The 21,560-nt window shown below is 40.3% G+C and overlaps 1 protein-coding gene and 1 pseudogene across 1 annotated transcript; both read right to left on the reverse strand.

Moving 5' to 3' along the window:
- Positions 1–399: 399 nt before the first annotated feature.
- LOC115692351 (UDP-glycosyltransferase 91A1-like) lies at positions 400–2,127 on the reverse strand (annotated as a pseudogene).
- Positions 2,128–7,333: 5,206 nt separating this feature from the next.
- Positions 7,334–16,481, reverse strand: LOC115692350 (UDP-glycosyltransferase 91A1-like). The gene is made up of 2 exons (XM_056320302.1): positions 15,940–16,481; positions 7,334–8,327 (listed from the first exon to the last, which is right to left on the reverse strand). Exons 1-2 carry the CDS (start codon positions 16,443–16,445, stop codon positions 7,412–7,414), a joined length of 1,422 nt encoding a protein of 473 aa, XP_056176277.1. The 5' UTR covers positions 16,446–16,481; the 3' UTR covers positions 7,334–7,411.
- Between the last annotated feature and the right edge of the window lie 5,079 nt (positions 16,482–21,560).

Below are 21,560 nucleotides of genomic sequence, written 5' to 3' on the forward strand. Positions count from 1 at the left end.
GTTCCGAGCTAAGTCTATATAAACTCCTCCAAGGTTTTCTTGAGGGCGAGTGAGTATTTCAATGATATTATGGATTTGAACTCTTTGATTAAAGTTTCACTCCGTACTTCTTTCGTGAATTCCTTTAAGCGTCAGTTACATTTGCCGTAATCTGAGATGGATTCAATAGGTGGTGAGCATTTTCATTATCGCATCAGTGTTGACTTTTAAATCTCCGACTCATCCGGTATCAATCTCTGTCCCTTGAAAAATTATTGATCTGCTCAAGATACTATTTGGCAAAGAGTATTCAAAGTCCTAATTAGAAGAATGTATTTTGTGTAGAGGCTACATCCCATGGCATTTCGGAGAAACAAGTCAATCAGAAGTGAGAAATTTCAAAGTTTAAATATACGGAGTATATACCCATTATTTATATGATTGGTCAATTATACCTCATCAATCAATTGATAGATAGACCACTTTCTCCTTAAAATTCTCTTATGAAAGAACACATCTAGTTGTCTCGCCAAACATTGAACAACTCAGCAGCAGCACAGAAATGCACGCCTAAGCATGCTTAAACCACATCATAGCTTCTTGGCATGCTTAAACCACATCATAACTTCTTGGCTTGCGTGGAAATCCCAGCTGATTTTAGTTGTTTCACAGGCCTGTGTTCCTGAAAATAGTTAAGAAGGTTGTTGACATAACGTTCTTGGGTGTCCTTGTCCCCAAAAATAGGCCTCATCTCCTTTGCTTTCTCTGTAAAGCCTCCCCTCCTCTTCCACCATCACCAGCCTCAGTGACTCGGCCACCGATTGCCTCGTGACCGATCCATCGGACTCATTTCTTGGTATCGGATACCCGATCTGTCTCTCCTCCAAGAGCCTCGCATTTAGTCCTTGATCTGCCAAGAATGTGAAAAGTATTAGGGCTCTCTCGAAGCTTAGCGCCTCCACCACTGAACTCCACCCGGCATGAGTCAAGGACCCGGCCACCGAGTCGTGTGCGAGTATCTTGAGCTGAGGCACCTAGCTATCCCAAACCATGCCGCGCCCTTTGACTCGCTCGTCAAAACCGTCCGACAACATGACCGACTCGGTGTCGGCCGAGCCGCGCCGAGTCTTGAGTGCCCAGAAGAACGGTAACCCCGAAAGCTCTAGCCCTAAGGCAATCTCGGTCAGTTCGGTTTGGCTTGGTTTGGACTCGCTCCCGAATGCCACATACACCACGGTACCTTTCTTTTGCGCATCGAGCCATTCCTTGATCGACCGCCACGAGTCAGTTTCGCCTCGCATCTCGGGATCGCCTGGGGGAAGTTGCCCTACGGGGAAGACTGGTTTGGCATGCATATCGTTGAGGAGGCTTAGCCATTCAGGTTCGACCTCATAACTGCTTCTAAGTGCTATTATGTCACAGCATTCTTGGCCTGCCCCCATGAGATATAAGTCTGTGACGCCCGACGCATTGCCCGTAACCACATCGAAAATCTTCTTGATCTCGAACTGGTGGAAGGCGACTTTAGTTGGGAACGGAACCCACTTGGGGGGCATGGTGAAATCCTCTGGGGTTTTCCGGTAGTCTCCCCTCTTCGAAGCCCATGTTGGCCCGAGGAAGCCCAAGCTGGCAGCATTGAAAATAGCGAAGGAAACACTCCTTATGCCGAGCCTTGAAGCGATTTCGCCAGCCCAATAAGGAGCGAAATCGTACATGATCCAATCTGGATATGAAGATTCGAGGAACCGGGCCACGGGTTCTTGGAGCATGTCATAAGCCTTCTTGAGGTACTGGACCTTGTCGTAAGGCAGGTCGCTGGTGGCTTCGGCGCCCTCCGGCAAGCGTTCGATGGCTGGTAAGGGGAGCTTCACGAAGCTGATGAAAGGAGCGAGGTCCGGCAGGGGTTTCGGGAGGCGATCTATGTTTCTCGGGGCCGATAGGAATGATATCCTGTGACCCTTCCTGGCGATCCACTTGGCTAGCTCCATGTATGGCATCATGTGGCCAAAGGCCAACCACGGAAGCATCACTATGTGGAGATTATCATGTGTATCGGCCATTGCGCTATAGACCAAACTTCGTGGGGAGCTCAACAAAAGCTAGTACACGCTCAAATGGGTATTTACAACTGTGTGAGCTTAGCTTATAAGACCGCGAAGTTATAAATAGAGCCATGAGTCGCGAAACTTTCCTCATCCATGACGTCTGTGGGCTGTTGCTAGATATTCTTACCGATAACATCTAGAATCTCATGTGGCCAGTGTTTGCCAAATGGTTCCCCCAATCATTGTACGAAGACAACGCTCTCCACACATTAAGAATTGTCCTCTACTTCTGATAGCAACAATCTAGTCCTCCTTCCACCATGAAGTTCCAGGATCCGATTAGATGTTGATCTCTCGTCTCTCCCTTCCCGTTTCATCTTACCCCTTCACTATCTGATGATTGACTGTTAGTTAACATGGGTTTTTTGCGTGGGGTACGTCGAGGGGCAGAGCACGAGAACAAGTTGGTCGATAAATTTAGGGGTAAGTGCATATTGAAAATTTTAAAACTTGTTACGAAAGTGCAATTGAATTATAAAACTTGCAAAAAGTATAATCAAGTCTTAAAACTTGTCAAATTGATGCAATCAAGTCCTTCAATTAACTTCATCCAACTTGACTAACAGATGACGTGACTAAAGCATGAAACATATGGCCAAAATGACGTCGTTTTGGTTTAAATTTGATTTTTTTATACGAATTATATTTAAAAAAATAAGCTAATTTTTTTTAAAAAAGGGAGAGTTGGAAACGAGGCGGCGAGGGCTTCCGCCGCTCATGACCCCCTTCACTGGCAGTCCTCGGTTAGAATTGGGCAAAGGTCGCCGAGTGAGGACCGTGATCCTCGCCCAGGCCCTCGCTTGCAGTCAGCAAGGGTCGACGATCCTTGCCTGGGGCCCAATGACCCCCGTAGACCCCACACCCCCCCCGTCATTGCCAGCCCTTCCCGACAATGGTGGGGCGTAGGCAGAGCCCTCACCGCCTGGTTTCCAACTCTCTCTCTCTCTCTCTCTCTCTCTCTCATTTAACTTTTTTTTTATTTAATATAAATAAAATTTGTATAAAAAGTCACATTTTGTCCAAAACAATTTAGCCTCATCGTTGCCATGTAGGAAGAGAAAATATTAAAAAAAAGTCACGTAAACGTTTTTCGTCAGCCAAGTTGGACAGAGTTGACAGAATGACTTGGTTGTATCAATTTGACAAGTTTTAGAACTTGATTGCGCGTTTTGCAAATTTTAGAACTCAATTGCACTTTTGTGACAAGTTTTAAAACTTCTAGTGCATTTATCCCATAAATTTATAACATACTTATTTTTTATTTTCAACAAGAAGATTGGATTAATTTCAGTAGATGATGCTACAATGAATAAATCGTAATTTATGAGGAATGATTATAATTCTCTAAATTTTTGGTGATTGAATAATTTTCTTTTATCGATTTGCTCATTTAATGAAATATGTGCTATCACGGGACAATAGATAAACTTTTTGTGATGATTTTTTTTTATGTTTTTTATTATTGGCTAATGTTATTTACTTTTAGCCAAGTCGATCTTGATGGCTCCCATGAAAAACATGAATACATCGGGATCTATCAATACCATCTGGCAATGAAATATGTGCTATTATATGGCTCTTTGAATACCTAAAAGTTTTCTTCTATAAACTCTATTTTATCACTGATACCTAAAAGGCTCCCTCTCACTTGCCTTGGCTTTCTAGCTTTCTCGGCATGCAAAAGATTGGAGTTAATGAATTTTTTGAATTTCCAATCTTACCCTCACTTACTGATCATAATTCCACATTTGCCCCCTTTTAACATAAGAACCCTTCATCTTCCCAGCCCGCCTCCTCCCTTGCAAGTGCATCTTCTTGTGCCCTCGCTCTCCTTGCACGGCTCGTACGCCTTCCACCCCTCCCTGAACGCCTCGACTGTTACATCCTCAATTTTAGTCCCTAGGAAATGGTTATGGTTTAAGTTTGGTGGTTTTCCAATCGGAGCCAATTTTACTTTTGTTCTGGAAAACTCAGATTCGGATCCTCTGTACCTCTTCGTTTTGTTATTTTTGTGGAGACTTTTGTGATCTGAATTTCTAAACACTTCCTTCTTAAAAGTTTCTCCAAACATCTTGACATTTTACATACTTTAATTTCACAATCTTGGGACATGATATGAGTAGTACGATAGCTTAATTTTCGACCGTGTAAAACTGCCTAGAATGGGTATTTCTGTGATGTTCACACTTTCTCGATTTTGTACAAATTTTTCTGGGCCGAATTTAAACAAACTTCCTTCACAAAAGTTGTTGAGAAATTATGTATTTATAACATATATAAATTTGAAAATTTTTGGAGATGAATTGGATTATTAAAAGAGCTTACTTTGAGAAGCAAAGATTCTGTTCCGGAAAACAGATTTTAGTCTGTTTTTGAGCTACTAAAAGTTGTAGTTACAGAAATATTTAGATTCCGTGTTCGTCATGGAAAATCTTTGTTAAGGCATTGTTTATAACATATCCAAATTTGAGAATTTTTTGAGTCCATTTACTATGTTTTTAAGCCCAATTTCTAGAAAAGTGCAAAAACTGTCAGTTTTGTCAGATTTCAAAGATTCATCATTTTCTATATGAGAACGTTGGAATCTCGACTTGATGTCTTCTAGTGATTTAATGTGCTCATTCTGAGCTTTCAAATGACCTATGCTAAGCTTTGATTGGAGGTCACATGATGGTACAAGCACATCTTGATATTCATAATCAAAATATATGGAAACTCTGAAAAGCAATGGTGACGGGGGATCAATCCTACATATCTGAAAATAAAGGAGTGAGCTAAAGCCCAGTAAATAAAATCTCAAAGTCTAAAGTTGGATATCCTCTTAACAAACAACGTAAGTGCACCATCTTTCCTAACATGATATGATGATGAAAACCATCAACAATATTGCATAAGATTATTCACTCAAATGCAAGCACAAGGCATATTATTTAATGATAAACAAATACCACATAGTAGCTCATCAACTTACATGGGAAATATCTATTCCCAACTCGTCATTGGCCATGACCCATCTCAACTCAGGAGGCATCCTGAACACTCCCGGGGCATCACGACGCACGGGACATCGTCACCACCAACTCTTAAAGAACGGAAACATAAATACTTTTTTGCCACGCCAGATAGCCCAATCATCACAGGCATCCTCCACATCAGCAATGATAAATATGCTATTGTGCGACCACATGATGATGCTCAACTCTAGCTACACGAGCCAACTTAGGCTATACAAAGCAACTCATGTCGTGTGTAATTTATAGGACTTTTATGTCCCCTAAACTTTGTACAGACCTGTCTCTAGACGGCTGAACATTTGTCTTTTCTCGGAGTCTTTCACACATACTTATATAAGGGAATTGGCTGTGGCGAAGGTCTTCCTTAATTGCCATTATTCACGTACATTTCATAACAACATAATAATCGCCATGTACATCTCAATCTCATCCAATTAATGATTAATTACATGCACTTCAAAACATATACCTTCTTCTCTTCTCATCATGCAATCATCGATGTAATAAAAGGGTTTAGTTAGGCAACCCAGTCACAAATCAGTTATTGGGTAGAATTGGCCAATGGGTAAAATCGACGAGTAGGTATGATCAACAAGCGGGTATAATCGATAGGTAGGTATAAGTATAATCTACAAGTAGGTATAATCAATAAGCGGGTATTTAACAGGTAGGTATAATCGCCAAGCGGGTATAATCGGCAAATGGTATAAATTATGTGAATATCACTCTCGAGTCTAGTTTCGTCACTTTCGCATTTTTCACATCCAACATGCTATCAAACCTCACGGAAATCAATCAAACATCTTTTAGGCATACAAGAACTATAAATACAAGTGAGATCATTACAATATCTCATCATGCCATTATTGAGGCTTATTCACGCTTAACATCAAATTCCAACTTAATTAACAAATATCAACTAACCAAGTCAAGAATGTTGAAGCTCACAATACAACCTAGAATGGGGGGTAGAATAGGCTGAATAAAGATACTGAAAATCTTTCGTGGAATAATACAACAATCAACAAGCCATATTATGTGAGATGTTTATCAGCATGTGTGATGCTAGTGCACAAATAAAGCATATAATGAGCACTGAAAATGTGATGGATCACACAATGTTTGACTTTATACCCAAGTCTACATCCACTCTTTAACTAATAGCCTAACATCAGCTGGATTCCATTAGTAATTAGCACTGCAAATTAAAACTAGCTAGTGTTATTCCTTTCACAAGATAGATCACACAATCATGACACAATGACCGCACTTACACTTGTACACTTGACTATCTGCTATTACAATGCTAAACCTTTACAAAGGAATATGAAATAAAGAATAGAGAAGATTTCTACTAGTTCCCTTTTGGTACCTCTAACTTGATTGGATTGCTCATCTAAGTTATCAAACCGTCTTTTCCAATTATGAGTCCTAAAGGTCATTCAATGTTGCAAAGTGTGCATGCAATTGTTTTTTGGCACTTGTGGTGTCATTTTCCCCTTTATTTAGAAATTTTGAACGGTTTTTGTACTTCAATATGGTCAAATAATATATGGTTGAAAAAGCCAATTCCAATCTAATCTTTTTATTTCTGGAGTAGTGTCAAGGGTCAATTTTTATCTATATCTCGTCTAAGGATTGTTGATCTTGTCTTGGAAGATAAACTTATAGGAGTCTTGAGATATGCCTATGCTTGGAAGGTGTTCCAAGTCTATATAAACTCTTCTAAGGATTCCTTGAGGGTGAGTGAGTGTTTTAATGATATTTTGGATTTGAACTCTTTGATTAAAGTTTCACTTCGTACCTCTTTGGTGAATTCCTTTAAGCGTCGGTTACATTTGCCGTAATTTGAGATGGATTCAATAGGTGGTGAGCAATTTCATTATCGCATTTGTGTTGACTTTGAAATCTCCAACTCCTCCGGTATCAATCTCCGTCCCTAGAAAAATAATTGTCTTGCTCAAGAAACTATTTGGCAGAGAATATTCAAAGTCCTAATTAGAAGTTGTTTTTTTGTGGAGAGGTCACGTCACATGGCATTTTGGAGAAACAAGTCAATCAGAAGTGAGAGATTTCAAATTTTAAACGCAAAGTTATACAGAATATATACCCATGACTTATATGGTTGTTCAATTATACTTTGTCAATCAAATGATGCATAGACTACTTTCTCCTTAAAATTCTCTTATGAAAGAACACATCTAGTTTCACGTACAACGCAACCCACCTTTGTCTTGCCAAACATTGAATAACTCAGTAGCAGCACAAATATGCACGCCTAAGAACGCTTAATCCACGTCATAGCTTCTTGGCTTATTTGGAAATCCCAGCTGTTTTTTGGTGTTTCACAAGCCTGTGTTCCTGAAAATAGTTAAGAAGGTTGTTGACATAACGTTCTTGGATGCCCTTGTCCCCAAAAATAGGCCTCATCTCCTTCGCTTTCTCTCGGTAAAGCCTCTCCTCCTCTTCCACCATCACCAGCCTCAGCGACTCGGCCACTGAGTGCCTCATGACCGACCCATCGGACTCATTTCTTGGTATTGGATACCCGATCTGTCTCTCCTCCAAGAGCTTCGCATTTAGTCCTTGATCTGCCAAGAATGTGAAAAGTATTAGGGCTCTCCCAAAGCTTAGTGCCTCCACCACTGAACTCCACTCGGCATGAGTCAAGAACTCGGCCACCGAGTCGTGCGCGAGTATCTTGAGCTGAGGCACCCAGCTCTTGCAGACCATGCTGTGCCCTTTGACTCGCTCCTCAAAACCGTCTGGTAACACGACCAACTCCGTGTCGGCAGCCCTGACCTGAGTCTTGAGTGCCCAGAAGAACGGTAACACAGAAAGCTCTAGCCCCAGTTCAGTTTGGCTTGGTTTGGCCTCGCTCCCAAATGCCACGTACACCACGGTACCTTTCTTTCGCGCATCGAGCGATTCCTTGATCGACTGCCATGAGTCTGTTTCACCTCGTGTCTCGGGATCGCTCGGGGGAAGTTGCCCAATAGGGAAGACTGGCTTGCCCTGCATATCCTTGAGTACACTTAACCATTCGGGTTCGAGCTCATAACTGCTTCTAAGTGCTATTATGTCACAGCTTTCCTGGCCCGCCCTGAACCGATATGTGTCTGAGATGCCCGATGCATCGCCCATTATCGCATCGAAAATCTTCTTGATCTCAAAGTGGCGGAATGCGACCTTAGTCGGGAAAGGAACCCACTTAGGGGATGTGGGAAAACTCAATCCCCGATCGACACATACGAAACATATTCGGAACGAATTCGATCAATGCGAAAAACATGCCCGAGGACCATCAACTTGTATCACCGATTGTACATGCATATCACACAACGAACATACCCGGTATTGTCACAGATTAAGTGTCACTTTGCGCTTGAGAGTTCTTCGATCGTCTTTCGTACTCATTTGCGTTTCGAAGCAAAAGCAGAGAAAACGTTATGTTCGAAGGAGTGTGTTTGCATATGGGAAAAAACACGTTAGTTTTTCCAAGGGGTGCCTACTATTTATAGTGATAGGCAAATAACTACCTTATGGGCCCTTGTGGCTCACAGGCCGGGTTTGGCTCATCTTGGGCGGTCCACCCATTATGTTTTTCATCTTCCACTCGCCCACGATGGGCTAAACACAACTCTCTTCCTTGCAAAGTTCATATTGGCAAATAATCCGTGCGACCAGCATACTACGAGAGCTCGTTGTTATACATCTGTTAGGAATATATAACAGCTCAAATTGGGCATTATCCAGAGTAGAATTAGTATGCAGTTCCCTAGATCAATCAGTCACATTTTTTTTTTATTTCTCTTGATCTCTTTTAGTATCTCGTATATTGTATTCACAACTATGATTTACTCAAAATCATAATTGGTCGACCTGTGAATACAAATATAGAATGTGACATCATAAATTAAATTGATCTTCCTCTTTCCTTAAACCTCTCCATTTCAGTCCAACTCGCTTTTCTAGAAATGCCCCGTTAGACCGAATTATCATGATTATCGGCAACATCCTAAGATAGCAAACACTGAATAGAAATTTTGAGAATAAGTAAGAGTCGTGAGGGCACTTTAATTGAGAAAAACTATTTTCCTCAAGAGTCTCACACGACTTAAAAATTGAGATCATAATTTTTACCAACTCTTATCGGTCGTCCCATGCATACGTAATATGAAATACGTATTACGGTATTCTCTCCTTTTCCCATAGAGTGTATGTCTTTACTTTCAATACCGTACAGATGATAGTTTAGACATACGCAATGTCTAACTTGAGTTCACAAATCTACTCTATTCATAAGCATCTATCAGAACTTACATCTGGCATTAAAGACAGGTAAAGTGAAATATGTGGGTCATTTCACTTTCGGACATAATAATCTATATGTCCTCATCTTAACATTCTGTTAAGGCGACGTCCATGCTTCAAGCTTAAGCTCTCAATTATCACCTAGATAACAAGCTTAAAACTGTCTCATCTCTTATTCATCACACAGTGAGTAGAGGCGATTATCGTGCGAGTGGGCTAATCTCTCATCTGTCCGACATACATTTTCAATATAATGCACTCAGCATCGACATTCACAAACATCATACAAACTTATAGGCATTGATAATAACAAACTTCATTAATAGTGAACATTCTGGGAAAATTACAATATTCAGTACATCATATTCTACACGGTCCTAGAGATCTCACATGACCATGGAAAACTTCTCTAGAAATCGGCTTCGTCATAGGATCTGCTATCATCCTTTGTGTAGATATGTACTTCACGTTCACTTTCTTTCGTGCAACCATGTTCTTGACATAGTTATACTTGATATCTATATGTTTGGTCTTTCCATGGTACTTGGGATCCTTAGTGTACGCTATTGCTGCTTGGCTATCACAATAGACCAATACTGGGTTTGCAGCATTCTCAGTAACACCTAAGTGATCCAAAAATCTTCTAAGCCAAACAGCTTCGTGTGCCGCTACTGATAAAGCCACGAACTCGGCTTCCATTGTAGATAAGGCTACACACTGTTGTTTCTTACTGCTCCAAGATATGACGCCATTATTCAGTAAGAACATGTATCCAGAAGTAGATTTCATTTCTTTTAAATCTCCTCCCCAGTCAGCATCAGTATAGCTTTCAAGGTGTAGATCACTTTCTTGATAAGTCAGCGCATAGTCGGCACTTCCCTTTAGATATTTCAGGATTCTTTTGACGGCGATCCAATGTGCTTGACCTGGATTGGATTGGTATCTACTTACCATTCCAACTGCATAACAAATATCAGGTCTTGTACGCATCATAGCGTACATCAAGCTTCCGACAGCACTAGCATATAGAACTTGTTCCATTTGCTCCTTTTCTTGTGAAGTCTTAGGACATATTCTGTCGCTTAATGCTTCGCCCTTTGCAATAGGAGTATCTATTGGTTTACAGTCTTGTATACGAAATTGCTCAAGGATTTTATTCACATACGTCTCTTGTGAAAGGGATAGGGATTTCTTTGAGCGATCTCTTGAAATCTTAACTCCAAGAATGTATGTAGCTTCACCCATATCTTTCATCTCAAAATTGGAAGATAACCAATTCTTGACTATATTAACAAACTCCATACTGCTTCCGGCAATTAGTATATCATCAACATATAATGATAAGATCACAAATTGATCTTTGGATTTTTTGATATATACATAATTGTCTTCACTAATCATTACAAAATCATATGCCATTATGGCATTGTGAAAACGTATATACCATTGTCTCGAAGACTGCTTAAGGCCATATATCGATCTCAATAGTCGACACACTTTGTGCTCCTGGCCTTTTGTAACGAAACTAACAGGTTGTTCCATATAAATTTATTCCTCTAATTCTCCATTGAGGAATGCAGTCTTTACATCCATTTGATGCAATTCAAGATCCATACTAGCTACTATTGCTAGAATAATGCGAATAGAGGTAAATCTAACCACAGGAGAAAAGTTTCTTCAAAGTCAACTCCTTCATGTTGATTATATCCTTTCGCCACAAGGCAAGCCTTATACCTCTCTATTGAGCCATCAGCCTTACGCTTTATTTTGAGAATCCACTTGTTCCTAATGGCTTTGCGTCCTTTTGGAAGGTCAACCAATTCCCAAACTTGGTTTGATCTTAATGACTCCATTTCTTCTTCTATTGCATGTATCCATTTTTCCTTATCAGGGCACATTAGAGCATCGTTCTCATTCTTCGGCTCATCTTTATCTTGTGGGGCGATCATGAAAGCTTCTCCTTCAATGTCAAAACGTCGACGGGGAATCCTATTACGACTTGACTGTCGTATGGAATGCTGTACTCCTGATGATTCACCACGTTCCATTGCACTCCCACTCGAATTAGATAATGGTGGTGTTGTCTCTTTAAGTGGTTGCAATTGAGACTGGGTTGCATTCAACTCTCCATTTGTCACAATGCTCCCACTAACTTCACTATCACGATCCACAGATTCGTATAGTGAGTAATTTCCATCTACTTCACCCTTTTTAGGAAATTCATTCTCTAAGAATATGACATCCCGTGATTCAAATTCAGTTATACTTCCGCTTTCTTGCTCACCTATGAATACATATCCTTTTGAGTGCTCTGAGTATCTTATAAAAATACTCTTTTTGCCTCTTGGGCCTAATTTTCCATACTTGTGAGAAGACTCACGAGTATAGGCATCACAACCCCAAGGTTTTAGAAAGCTTAAATCAGGCTTTCTGCCTGTCCATAACTCATATGGGGTAGAAGCAACTGATTTAGAAGGCACACGGTTAAGTATGTAGGCAGCAGTCAACAAAGCATCACCCCAAAAAGTGATGGGCAAGTTAGCTTGTGCCATCATTGACCTAACCATTTCCATTAAGGTTCTGTTTCTTCTTTCCGCAACACCATTTTGTTGAGGAGTATATGGAATAGTCAGTTGTCTTTCTATTCCCTTTTCATCTGAACTGATCAGGCAGATATTCTCGACCTCGATCGGATCTTAATGCTTTTATTTTCTTGTCTAATTGATTTTTCACCAAGCTCATAAATCTTTTAAAGCAATTTAAAACCTCGGACTTATGAAAAATCAAATCGTTATGTCCGAATCGAGTATGATCATCAATGAACGTGATGAAATAAACAGACCTGTGCCTTGCTTTTACATTCATTGGACCACAGATGTCAGTATGGATTAATTGCAAAGGAAATTTAGCTCTTGTTCCTTTTCCAAATGGTTTCCGCGTTGTTTTTCCTTCTAGACAATGCTCACATATGGGCAAATTAACCTTTTTAATATTACCCAATAAGCCATCTTTAGCCAATCTATTCATTCTTTGTTGGCCAATATGACCAAGTCTAGCATGCCACACGTTCACATCATTCTCATAAGAATCAGATGATGTAAATAAGGAATAACTAACATTAACTTCACAATAGTCAACATTTAATACAATGAAACCATCTAAAAAAATATCCGCAACCATAATAACTTGTAGCTAAAGACAAGTCTACACCATTGTTATGGAAGTTTACATTAAAATCAAGTCTAACTAAAACCAACACCGAAACTAAGTTTCGACGAATCTCTGGAGCGAATAGCACATCATATAGGAATAATGTGCGTCCACCGCGCATAAGTAGTTGACAGGTGCCAATGCCTCTGACCTCCACTCTTGAATTGTTCCCTAAGTATATCCACTTCGTTCCTTGTGGAACTCGTCGGAACTCCACGAAAGCTTCTCTGTCCTTCGCTACATGGTCTGTGGCTCCCGAGTCTACAGTCCACAAAGGATTAGATTCAGTTAGAAACACTGAACTAGACACATAAGTAGCATTTTCATTAATGCTAAGGGTTTCTACCTTCTTTGGCTCGCCACAGTCACGAGCAAAGTGACCCTTCTTGCCACAGTTGTAACATTTCACTCTTGAAATGTTCTTCTTGAAAGGACGCTTTCCTTTCTCCCGTTGGTTATACCTCGGCTTCTTCCCTGAAGGCCTTGCTCCCTTGCCTTTCTACTTCTTTGACCCAGTAGGATGCTTCCTCTTGGAGCCCGAAACTCCATGCGAGCTAGAACCAGCAAAGTAAATATCAGTTTCTGGCTTAGCCGCCATGAGGCGATCCTCTTCCAGCTCAAGATGTCGCATAGCATCCTCGAAGGTTTTGATACCCTCATTGTGGGTCAAATGGATCTTCATGTGCTCCCAGCTTTGAGGCAAGGAGCGGATTACTGCCTGCACCTGCTGTTTATCAATGAGTATGTGGCCGGCATCCTTTAGCTCACTAATCATATTCGATAGCTGCCTCAAATGTTGTTTCATGGTCTTTCCATGAGACATCTTGTATGCGTCGAAACGGATAGTGAGTTGTCTCAGTTTGGTCACAGAAGTTCGACCAAATCTTGATGCCAGTGCAGCCCACATGTCTTTGGCGCTCTGGAAACGTCCGAACTCTCGCATGATGTCATTGTCCATGCTGCTTAGCAACGTAATGCGGCAAGAGAGTTCTTTCTTTTCCAAACAGCAAAGGCATCTTTGTCCCTTTTGTGTTGGGCAGTTGTCCCATCCTCAGGTTCTTCCATAATCTGGTTAAGAGCTTCGAGTGCCTCTTGCTCTTCCAGCACATATTGAATCTTGAGACTCCAAATCTCATAATTGTCGCCATTCAATTTTTCTCCCTTATTAAGTTCAGTCACTATGTTCTTAGTTGCTGAAGCCATCGTATCTAAACATTTCAGACAGATACGCACGAATTATTAAAGCCTATCTAAATGCTTCATCAACATCATGATTACATAAACTAATCATATTAATGAATAATTTCACAAAAGGTCTTAGAGTCGAAAGTTCACTATGTTCCCAATCATCGTCTAAAAAAACCTAATTTGAAATTATCATTAACATAATTATTTATGTAAAGGAATTGGTTCTTCAAAAGTTATACAAACTTTTAAGAACTTCCCACATATAACATAACATATAATATGGCAATATAAAATGAGAAATCACAAAAATTCATAGCCATATATATTTCATAACACATTCACAAATATTTAAGAACATGTAATATCAACTTGAAATATGTACAGAATTGATTCCAAATCCTAAAAGAACAATATCAAGTGTACCAATCCAACACATAGACAGGAAATGCCTCATAAAATTCTTTAGAAAGTTCTATTTTCTTTGGAACATAAACAGAGGCTCCCGGAAAACCCCTAGATCCGGGCCATGATTTGCGTCGAGACCCATTCAATGCAAGGGTTGATGTTCTCCTTGCCCCGACCCTTATGTATTCTTGCAGAAAATTCTCCACAAGCATCTTATAGCTTGGACCCTTTAAGGTTTCTTTAACCTTTTCAAGCATTCTTCCCAACCCCTCAGGAATAGTGCATTTAGGGCTCCGACCATTACATATTTCGGCATTACAAAATCGTTCCAAATGATATCATGTATCATTTTGTTGACCTTGATGATGTGTATCATCATATCATCTCCAGCGTCCCATCGATAAAGAGCTAGCTTGATTCTTAGTTTCTCAAGCCTCTCCTTTTGAGCTGCTGTTCTTGGGATTATCGGAGTGCGTCTCAAATGTACCATTGCTCCTGCAACGAATGCAGAACAAAGGAATTACTTATAATCCATGATATATTAAGATAAGGAATGCTTATTCATATACATATGATCTAGCACTTGTATTTCAAAAAACTATAGAGAAATACTAGAGAAAATGCCAAAGAATATACCCCTAAGTACGTGTACATAGGGTTTATCGTGCATTTTCACATTCATAAGTGCAGCAAACATGTCATATGAATATAACATGATGTAGAGCATTCCGATACGAGCACGTCGATACCAAGAACGCCCAAATCGGAGTTCAAATGAGCTCGAACGGGCCGAAAGAACACAATGGGGTCGTTCTGCCCAGTTTGAACCGGTCCGGTTCGACCTGTTTGACCGGTCCGACCGTTGACCGGTCAACGGTCAATCGGTTCGGGTCAACAGGTCGGGTCAACGGTCAACTGGGTCGGGTCAACAGTAAACCGAGTCGGGTCAATGGGTCGGGTCTGCGGTCAACCGGGTCGGGTCTTGGGTCCATGCTCCCGATGACGTCACGCTGACTTCATCGTCGGCGGTTAGGCGGCGACTGACGTGCCATTTCGCATGGCCGCGCGTGGGCCTCACGCGCCGTCACGCGCACGACCCTTGTAAGCGCGTGAGGGCGCGTGCGGCATCCTCTGGCAACGCGCCGCCCCTCATTTTGCTTGTCTCGACAAGCAATTTCTGTTTATGCAATAAAATTTAAGTTTTGATGAAAAACAAAAATCGAAACATGCATGAACAGTTCGGCGACGCGAAGAAATCGAACAAAAACGAGGCCAAAACGAAAAAACAAGCAATATACACTTCAATGTTAGAGATGATACACATGCATGATCAGGAAACAAGTAAACGGGCTCTGATACCAATGTGGGAAAACTCAATCCCCGATCGACACATACGAAACATATTCGGAACGAATTCGATCAATGCGGAAAACGTGCCCGAGGACCATCAACTTGTATCACCGATCGTACAGGCATATCACACAACGAACATATCTTGTGAGTTCTTCGATCGTCTTTCGTACTCGTTTGCGTTCCGAAGCAAAAGCAGAGAAAACGTTATGTTCGAAGGAGTGTGTTTGCATATGGGAAAAAACACGTTAGTTTTTCCAAGGGGTGCCTATTATTTATAGTGATAGGCAAATAACTACCTTGTGGGCCCTCGTGGCTCACGGGCCGGGTTTGGCCCATCTTGGGCGGTCCACCCATTATGTCTTTCAGGGGGCATGGTAAAATCCTCCGGAGTTTTCCGGTAGTCTCCCCCCTTCGAAACCCACATTGGTCCGAGGAAGCCCAAGCTGGCAGCATTGAGAATAGCGAAGGAAACACTCCTTATGCCGAGCCTTGAAGCGATTTCGCCAACCCAATACGGAGCGAAATCGTACATGATCCAATCGGGATCCGAAGATTCGAGGAACTGGGCCACGGGGTCTTGGAGCATGTCGTAAGCCTTCTTGAGGTATGGGACCTTGTCGTAAGGCAGGTCGCTGGTGGCTTCAGCGCCCTCTGGCAAGTGTTCCACGGCCGGTAAGGGGAGCCTCACGAAGCTGATGAGAGGAGCGAGGTCTGGAGGGGGTTTCGGGAGGCGATCTATGTTTCTCGGGGCCGCTAGGAACGATATCCGGTGACCCTTTCCGGCAATCCACTTGGCTAGCTCCATGTATGGCATCATGTGGCCAAAGGCCAACCACGGAAGCATCACTATGTGGAGATTATCATGTGTATCGGCCATTGCCAATAGACCAAAATTCGTGGTGAGCTCGACAAAAGCTAGTACACGCTCTAGTGGGTATTTACAACTGTGTGAGCTTATAAGACTTTGAAGTTATATAAATAGAGCATGAGTGAAACTTTTGTCGTCCATGCCGTCTGGGATGACACATTACTTTCCAAGGACCACTTAGTTTGTCAAGTTGAGTTTGTCTTCATGTTGATAGAAGTTCGTGAAATTTTTTGAAGCATCTGTGAGATGATTCGCCGAGGTTGGAAGGTCGTTTCTACTCGTCTTCATATGGAGAACATTATATGTAATCAGTGTTTTGTCCGTCCATTAAAATAGTGCTGCAAAATGATGAGTTCATGGGCGGCAGGTTGGTTTAATCTCTTCTGAAAGCATTGTGATGGATGAATGTATTGTTCCGTTTGGGAAAAACCATGGAACAGTATTCCGTCCCATCATAATTTTTTGGTGATTTGTAAATTCTAAATCATGTTAATTATAAGATTTTGATGGACCGCAACCAATTATTTTAAAAGATTAAATTGTTAGATAAATACGTAATTTAATATTTAATTATTATAACATTAATAAACACGTTTAGTTGATAATTGATTAATGCATAACGTTAACAACTTACCAACGTCAAATACAAGAGTTGACTATCAACTTTTTTAGTAATTTATACTTCAATAAAGAAAATTAGAGGTGAAAATAGTAAATTACTGGTGAACTTAGTAACTTACCAACGTAGATCCGCTTTTTGAGATAGTAAGTTATTGGGAAAAGTGTCAGAAAAGTCTTAAACCTATTGCATTTGTGCCAATTTAGTCATAAATCTCTTAATTGTACCAATATAGTCATAAACATTTTGACTTAGAGCCAATTCAATCCTTCCGGCTAATTTTGGTCGGATATTACTGACATGGACGCTGGCCGACCTACGTGGCACTGTCGATAGGTCGGCTGGTGTTAACGTAGACAACTTTTAACAATATTTTAAGATATATTTTTTGAATTTTTTTATTTATATTTTATTTTTCCTTTTTTTCTTTTCTTCCTCTTTTTTTTTTTTTCCTTCCCTTCCTTCTTCCTCCATTCGATCGTCGGACCTGGGTAACTAATTAGATGCAAGGGCTGGCGAGGGCGAGCCTCGCCATGGCTGGGCGAGGCTTAAGCCCTCTCCAGAGGCTACGAGGATGGCCTCGTGCTAGGCTAGTGAAGCTCTCCCTTGCTGACCCTCGCCTTTGGCCAATTGCTCAAGCGAGGATGGCCCTCGCCAACCATGGCCGTGTCGGCCACCGAAGGAAAGAGGAGGAAAAAAAAGAGAAAAAAAAAAGAAAAGAAAAAAAGAAAGAAAGAAAATAGAAAAATAGAAAATTATTAAGAAAGAATCCATGCTAGCGCCAGCCGTGTCATATAGGCCGGCCGTCGTCCACATCAGCAATATCCGATCAAAATTAGTCTGAAGGATTGAATTGGCTCTAGGTCAAAAAGTTTATAACTAAATTGACACAATTAAAATGTTTATGACTAAATTGGCATCAGTGCAATAGGTTTAGGACTTTTTTGACACTTTTCCTGTAAATTATTAGTAGAGTAAGGAATATACGGACTTCAAGTTGAATGTAAATAATTTATATAGAAATTTACCTCTCAAAAGTCACTAGTGAGTAATCAATTTATATAGAAAATTACTTCTTAATTTAAAAAGTCACCAGTAACATTAGTAACTTACCTCAATGCAAGTCCACTTACAAGTTTGTGGGGAAAATTGTTCAAAGATGGCAACCTATTGCATTTTTGCCAATTCAATCCTAAACCTTTCAATTTTTCTAATTGAGTCTTAAACCTTTTCACAATTTAAAATTTTCGAAATTTTTGTTGATTTTAAAAAATAGTCCACGTTAGTGCCGACTGCGCCGTGTAGGACTATCGGTGCTAACTAGACTTCCACGTCGGCGATTTTTTTTATCAAAATTAGTTAGAAGGACTACATCGGCAAAATTGAAAGGTTTAGGATTGAATTGATAAATTATAAAAAAATTTAAGACTAAATTGGCATAATTAAAAAGTTTAGGATTAAATTGGCCGCCGTATAATAGGTTTAGGACTTTTTGGACAATTTTATGGTGTTTGGCTAAAATTTGAAAAAGAAACGGAAAATATTTTCCGTCATTTAGAAAGGAAAATTTAATTTGATTTTCTTAAATATACATACACTATTTAGGCGCTAGTGACTTGTGTACGGGCAATCAGGGAACCAGGCAAGGGCATTAGGATCTCGGGTTCACTCTCGATGGACCTCGACCCAAGCATTGTAGACCTAGGCAAGGCCACTTGGGTCCCGAGCAATAGCGCAAGCATCGATCCCTCGTCCACAGAAGCCGAAACCGAGAACCCAATGCCTGTGCAAAACTTCATGGCTTCTCGGGCCGAGTCCATAGTGGTTGGGCCCGAGGCCTCGGTGCCCGAGCCCAGGTCCACAAGGACTGGGTGTGGACTCCAGTCACCGGGTCCACAAGGGCCAAGAGTAGGACCCTGGTGACCCGAGTCCCTAGTGCTTAAGCTCAGGTCCTCAACTGTGATACCTCAGAACGTCACGCGCGACACGTGTATTTTATTATTACTAATCTTTATTAATAATTTGGCCAGCGGAAGTCACAGTCTGAATAAGTTTTAAACATGAATATCACACAAGTTTAGTCAAAATACTTTATCTTCTTATTAACAACACTTGTCAGATTTACAAGTCCAGACAATACATCATATAAGTACAAAAGCTACCTATCTCCATACTAAGTTATACTCCAAAATTCTACCTGGACAAAAGTCTGATGACGTCATGGATCAATGACTTCACCCTCCGATGTAGAACCACCATCATCTAAGTCGAAGCCCCTCAATAGGCCAATTAACTCGCCGTCATGGTTAAAGTACCATGCAACAAAAAGATAAGGATCCCATTCTGTCAAACCCATGTCAATCCAGACAGTAGAGCTACATTTAGTATATGCTGCTTCAGACTCAGGCACAAACACATTTTCATAGACAACTTCATGATATACGGGAACTCCAAAACGTAGAGGCTGTGGAACATTCATCCTACATGTCTGAAAAATAAAAGAATGAGCCAAGACTTAGTAAATGAAATCTCTAGTTTTCAGTTAGGAAAATCAGCTTACTACTTCATCTGGTACAAACAACATACATGCATAACAAACAGTATGCATAGAATTTGAAAAAAATGTTATACCTTTTTCCATCTGGATATGCCACAAAATCTGAACAATTCAGCATTTCACAATACTTTTACTTAGACGCAAGCATATGATGTAAAACATTCACGCTCATGCGTTAGGTTCATTACTTCTTCCTCCCGAACACTCCCAGGGCATCCCGACCAACAGGGTATCCCAACTCCGAGACATCCTGGTACACCCTCCGGGGCATCCCGACCAACGGGGCATCTCGACTCCCGAGGCATCTCGAACACTCCCGGGGCATCTCGACACACTGGGCATCGTCACCGTTGAATTGTGAGTGACGGAATTTATATTATTCTCATGCAAGTAATGACAACCAAGTATTTGCATGCATATCTCACCTTCTTTACATCATATGTCCTTTAAAGCAATGAAATGCATCGGTCAAGCAAATAAGTATGAAGCAATACGGTTCAGACTTAAAAGGCTAAAGTCTACTCAAGTTCAGAAAGTACACATATCCAGATTTTGTGATAAAACTTCCTCGATTTAGAGAACACGTTTATCCAGACTTTGAAAGTAAAGTCTACTCGAGTTCAAAATACATACGTCCAGATTTTGAAAATAAAGTTTACTCGGGTTTAAAATACATATATCCAGACTTTGAAAATAAAGTCTACTTGGGTTCAAAATACATATGTCCAGACTTTGAAAATAAAATCTACTTGAGTTCAAAAATACATACATCCAGACTTTGAAAATAAGTTTTGGACAGTTTTAAAAATAAGCCTATCCAGATTCTGACAGTAAAGTCTGTTCAGTTTCAGAAGTAAACAGAATTAAAATTTGAGGTTAAAATCTATTCAGCTCAGAAATAAACAGAATCAGAATTTGAGGTTAAAATCTGTTCAGCTCAGAAGTAAACATAATCAGAATTTGAGGTTAAAATCTGCTCAGCTTAGAAGTAAACAGAATCATCATTTACACTCACCTAATATACTTCACTTTGAGTAAAATGATTTTCTACCCTTTTAAAACATACATAAAATCAGCAAGACAATTTCCACAATCACCTCAAAGATGATATTTATACGTTTAGATTTAACCATTTCACTTATCGATTTTCAACACACTTTAAAGAAACAAAACACATCCATTTGAACATGTACAGAACCAGCAAAGCAGATTCAACCATCACCATATCTTCACTATTATCATACATCAGAATAGCATTTTTCAAGTAACCAAGTTAAAAAGTGTAAAGTAGATTTACTTAGCTTAAATCTAGATTCTTCACTTACCTCACCTAAAATTTGAATGCCCAAAATTAGCTTATAGATTTTGGATTGGATGTTGATGAAGTAAATTCTCTTTGAAGATTGACAGTGAAGAAGAGAGTTACGGTTTAGGATAAAAAAAATTCCTTCAGTGTTACCCAGATGAAAATGAAACAGAGAAGTAGTTTGTGAGATGGATAAGTGCATGCACTCACAGGTGGCACTTCCTCTTTCCATCCACGACCAGGTGTAAGAAATCTAAGTTTATTAGGGATGAGTAATGGCCAAGGAAAATGATGGCCTATGGCTAGGTGTCAAGCTAATACAAGAAGCTTATCCTAAGAGGGCATGTGGCATGATTAATCCTTCATAGAGAGGAAGGTGACTTGAGGGAATTTTGTGAGAAAACAGAATATCTTCCCCCCGCCCCCCCCTTAACGACAATTAGAAAATAATAATTATCACTAATTAACTAAGGTTTACTCTAATAATATTACCCATTAATTACTAAGACGACGGCAATTTAATCAATACTGCACTACTATTAACGTACACAACAACATTTAAAATTCTATATACGTCGAGCTTGAAACGATTACGTTCCCAAATTCGCGCCTCACAATTTACTGTCCAACAACGATTTCTAC

Source organism: Syzygium oleosum, unplaced genomic scaffold (genome assembly GCF_021117445.2).
Source record: "Syzygium oleosum isolate NSW1041296 unplaced genomic scaffold, Sole_v2.1 Sole_v2.01, whole genome shotgun sequence".
NCBI classification, from domain to species: Eukaryota; Viridiplantae; Streptophyta; class Magnoliopsida; order Myrtales; family Myrtaceae; genus Syzygium; species Syzygium oleosum.

Excerpts from the sequence above, each read along its gene's own strand:
- LOC115692350 (XM_056320302.1), bottom strand. The coding sequence starts at position 16,445 with ATGGCCGATACACATGATAATCTCCACATAGTGATGCTTCCGTGGTTG. Across the intron at positions 8,328-15,939 it reads ACTCCGGAGGATTTTACCAT|TTTTCCCACATCCCCTAAGT; the intron begins GCCCCCTGAAAG and ends TCGGGGATTGAG.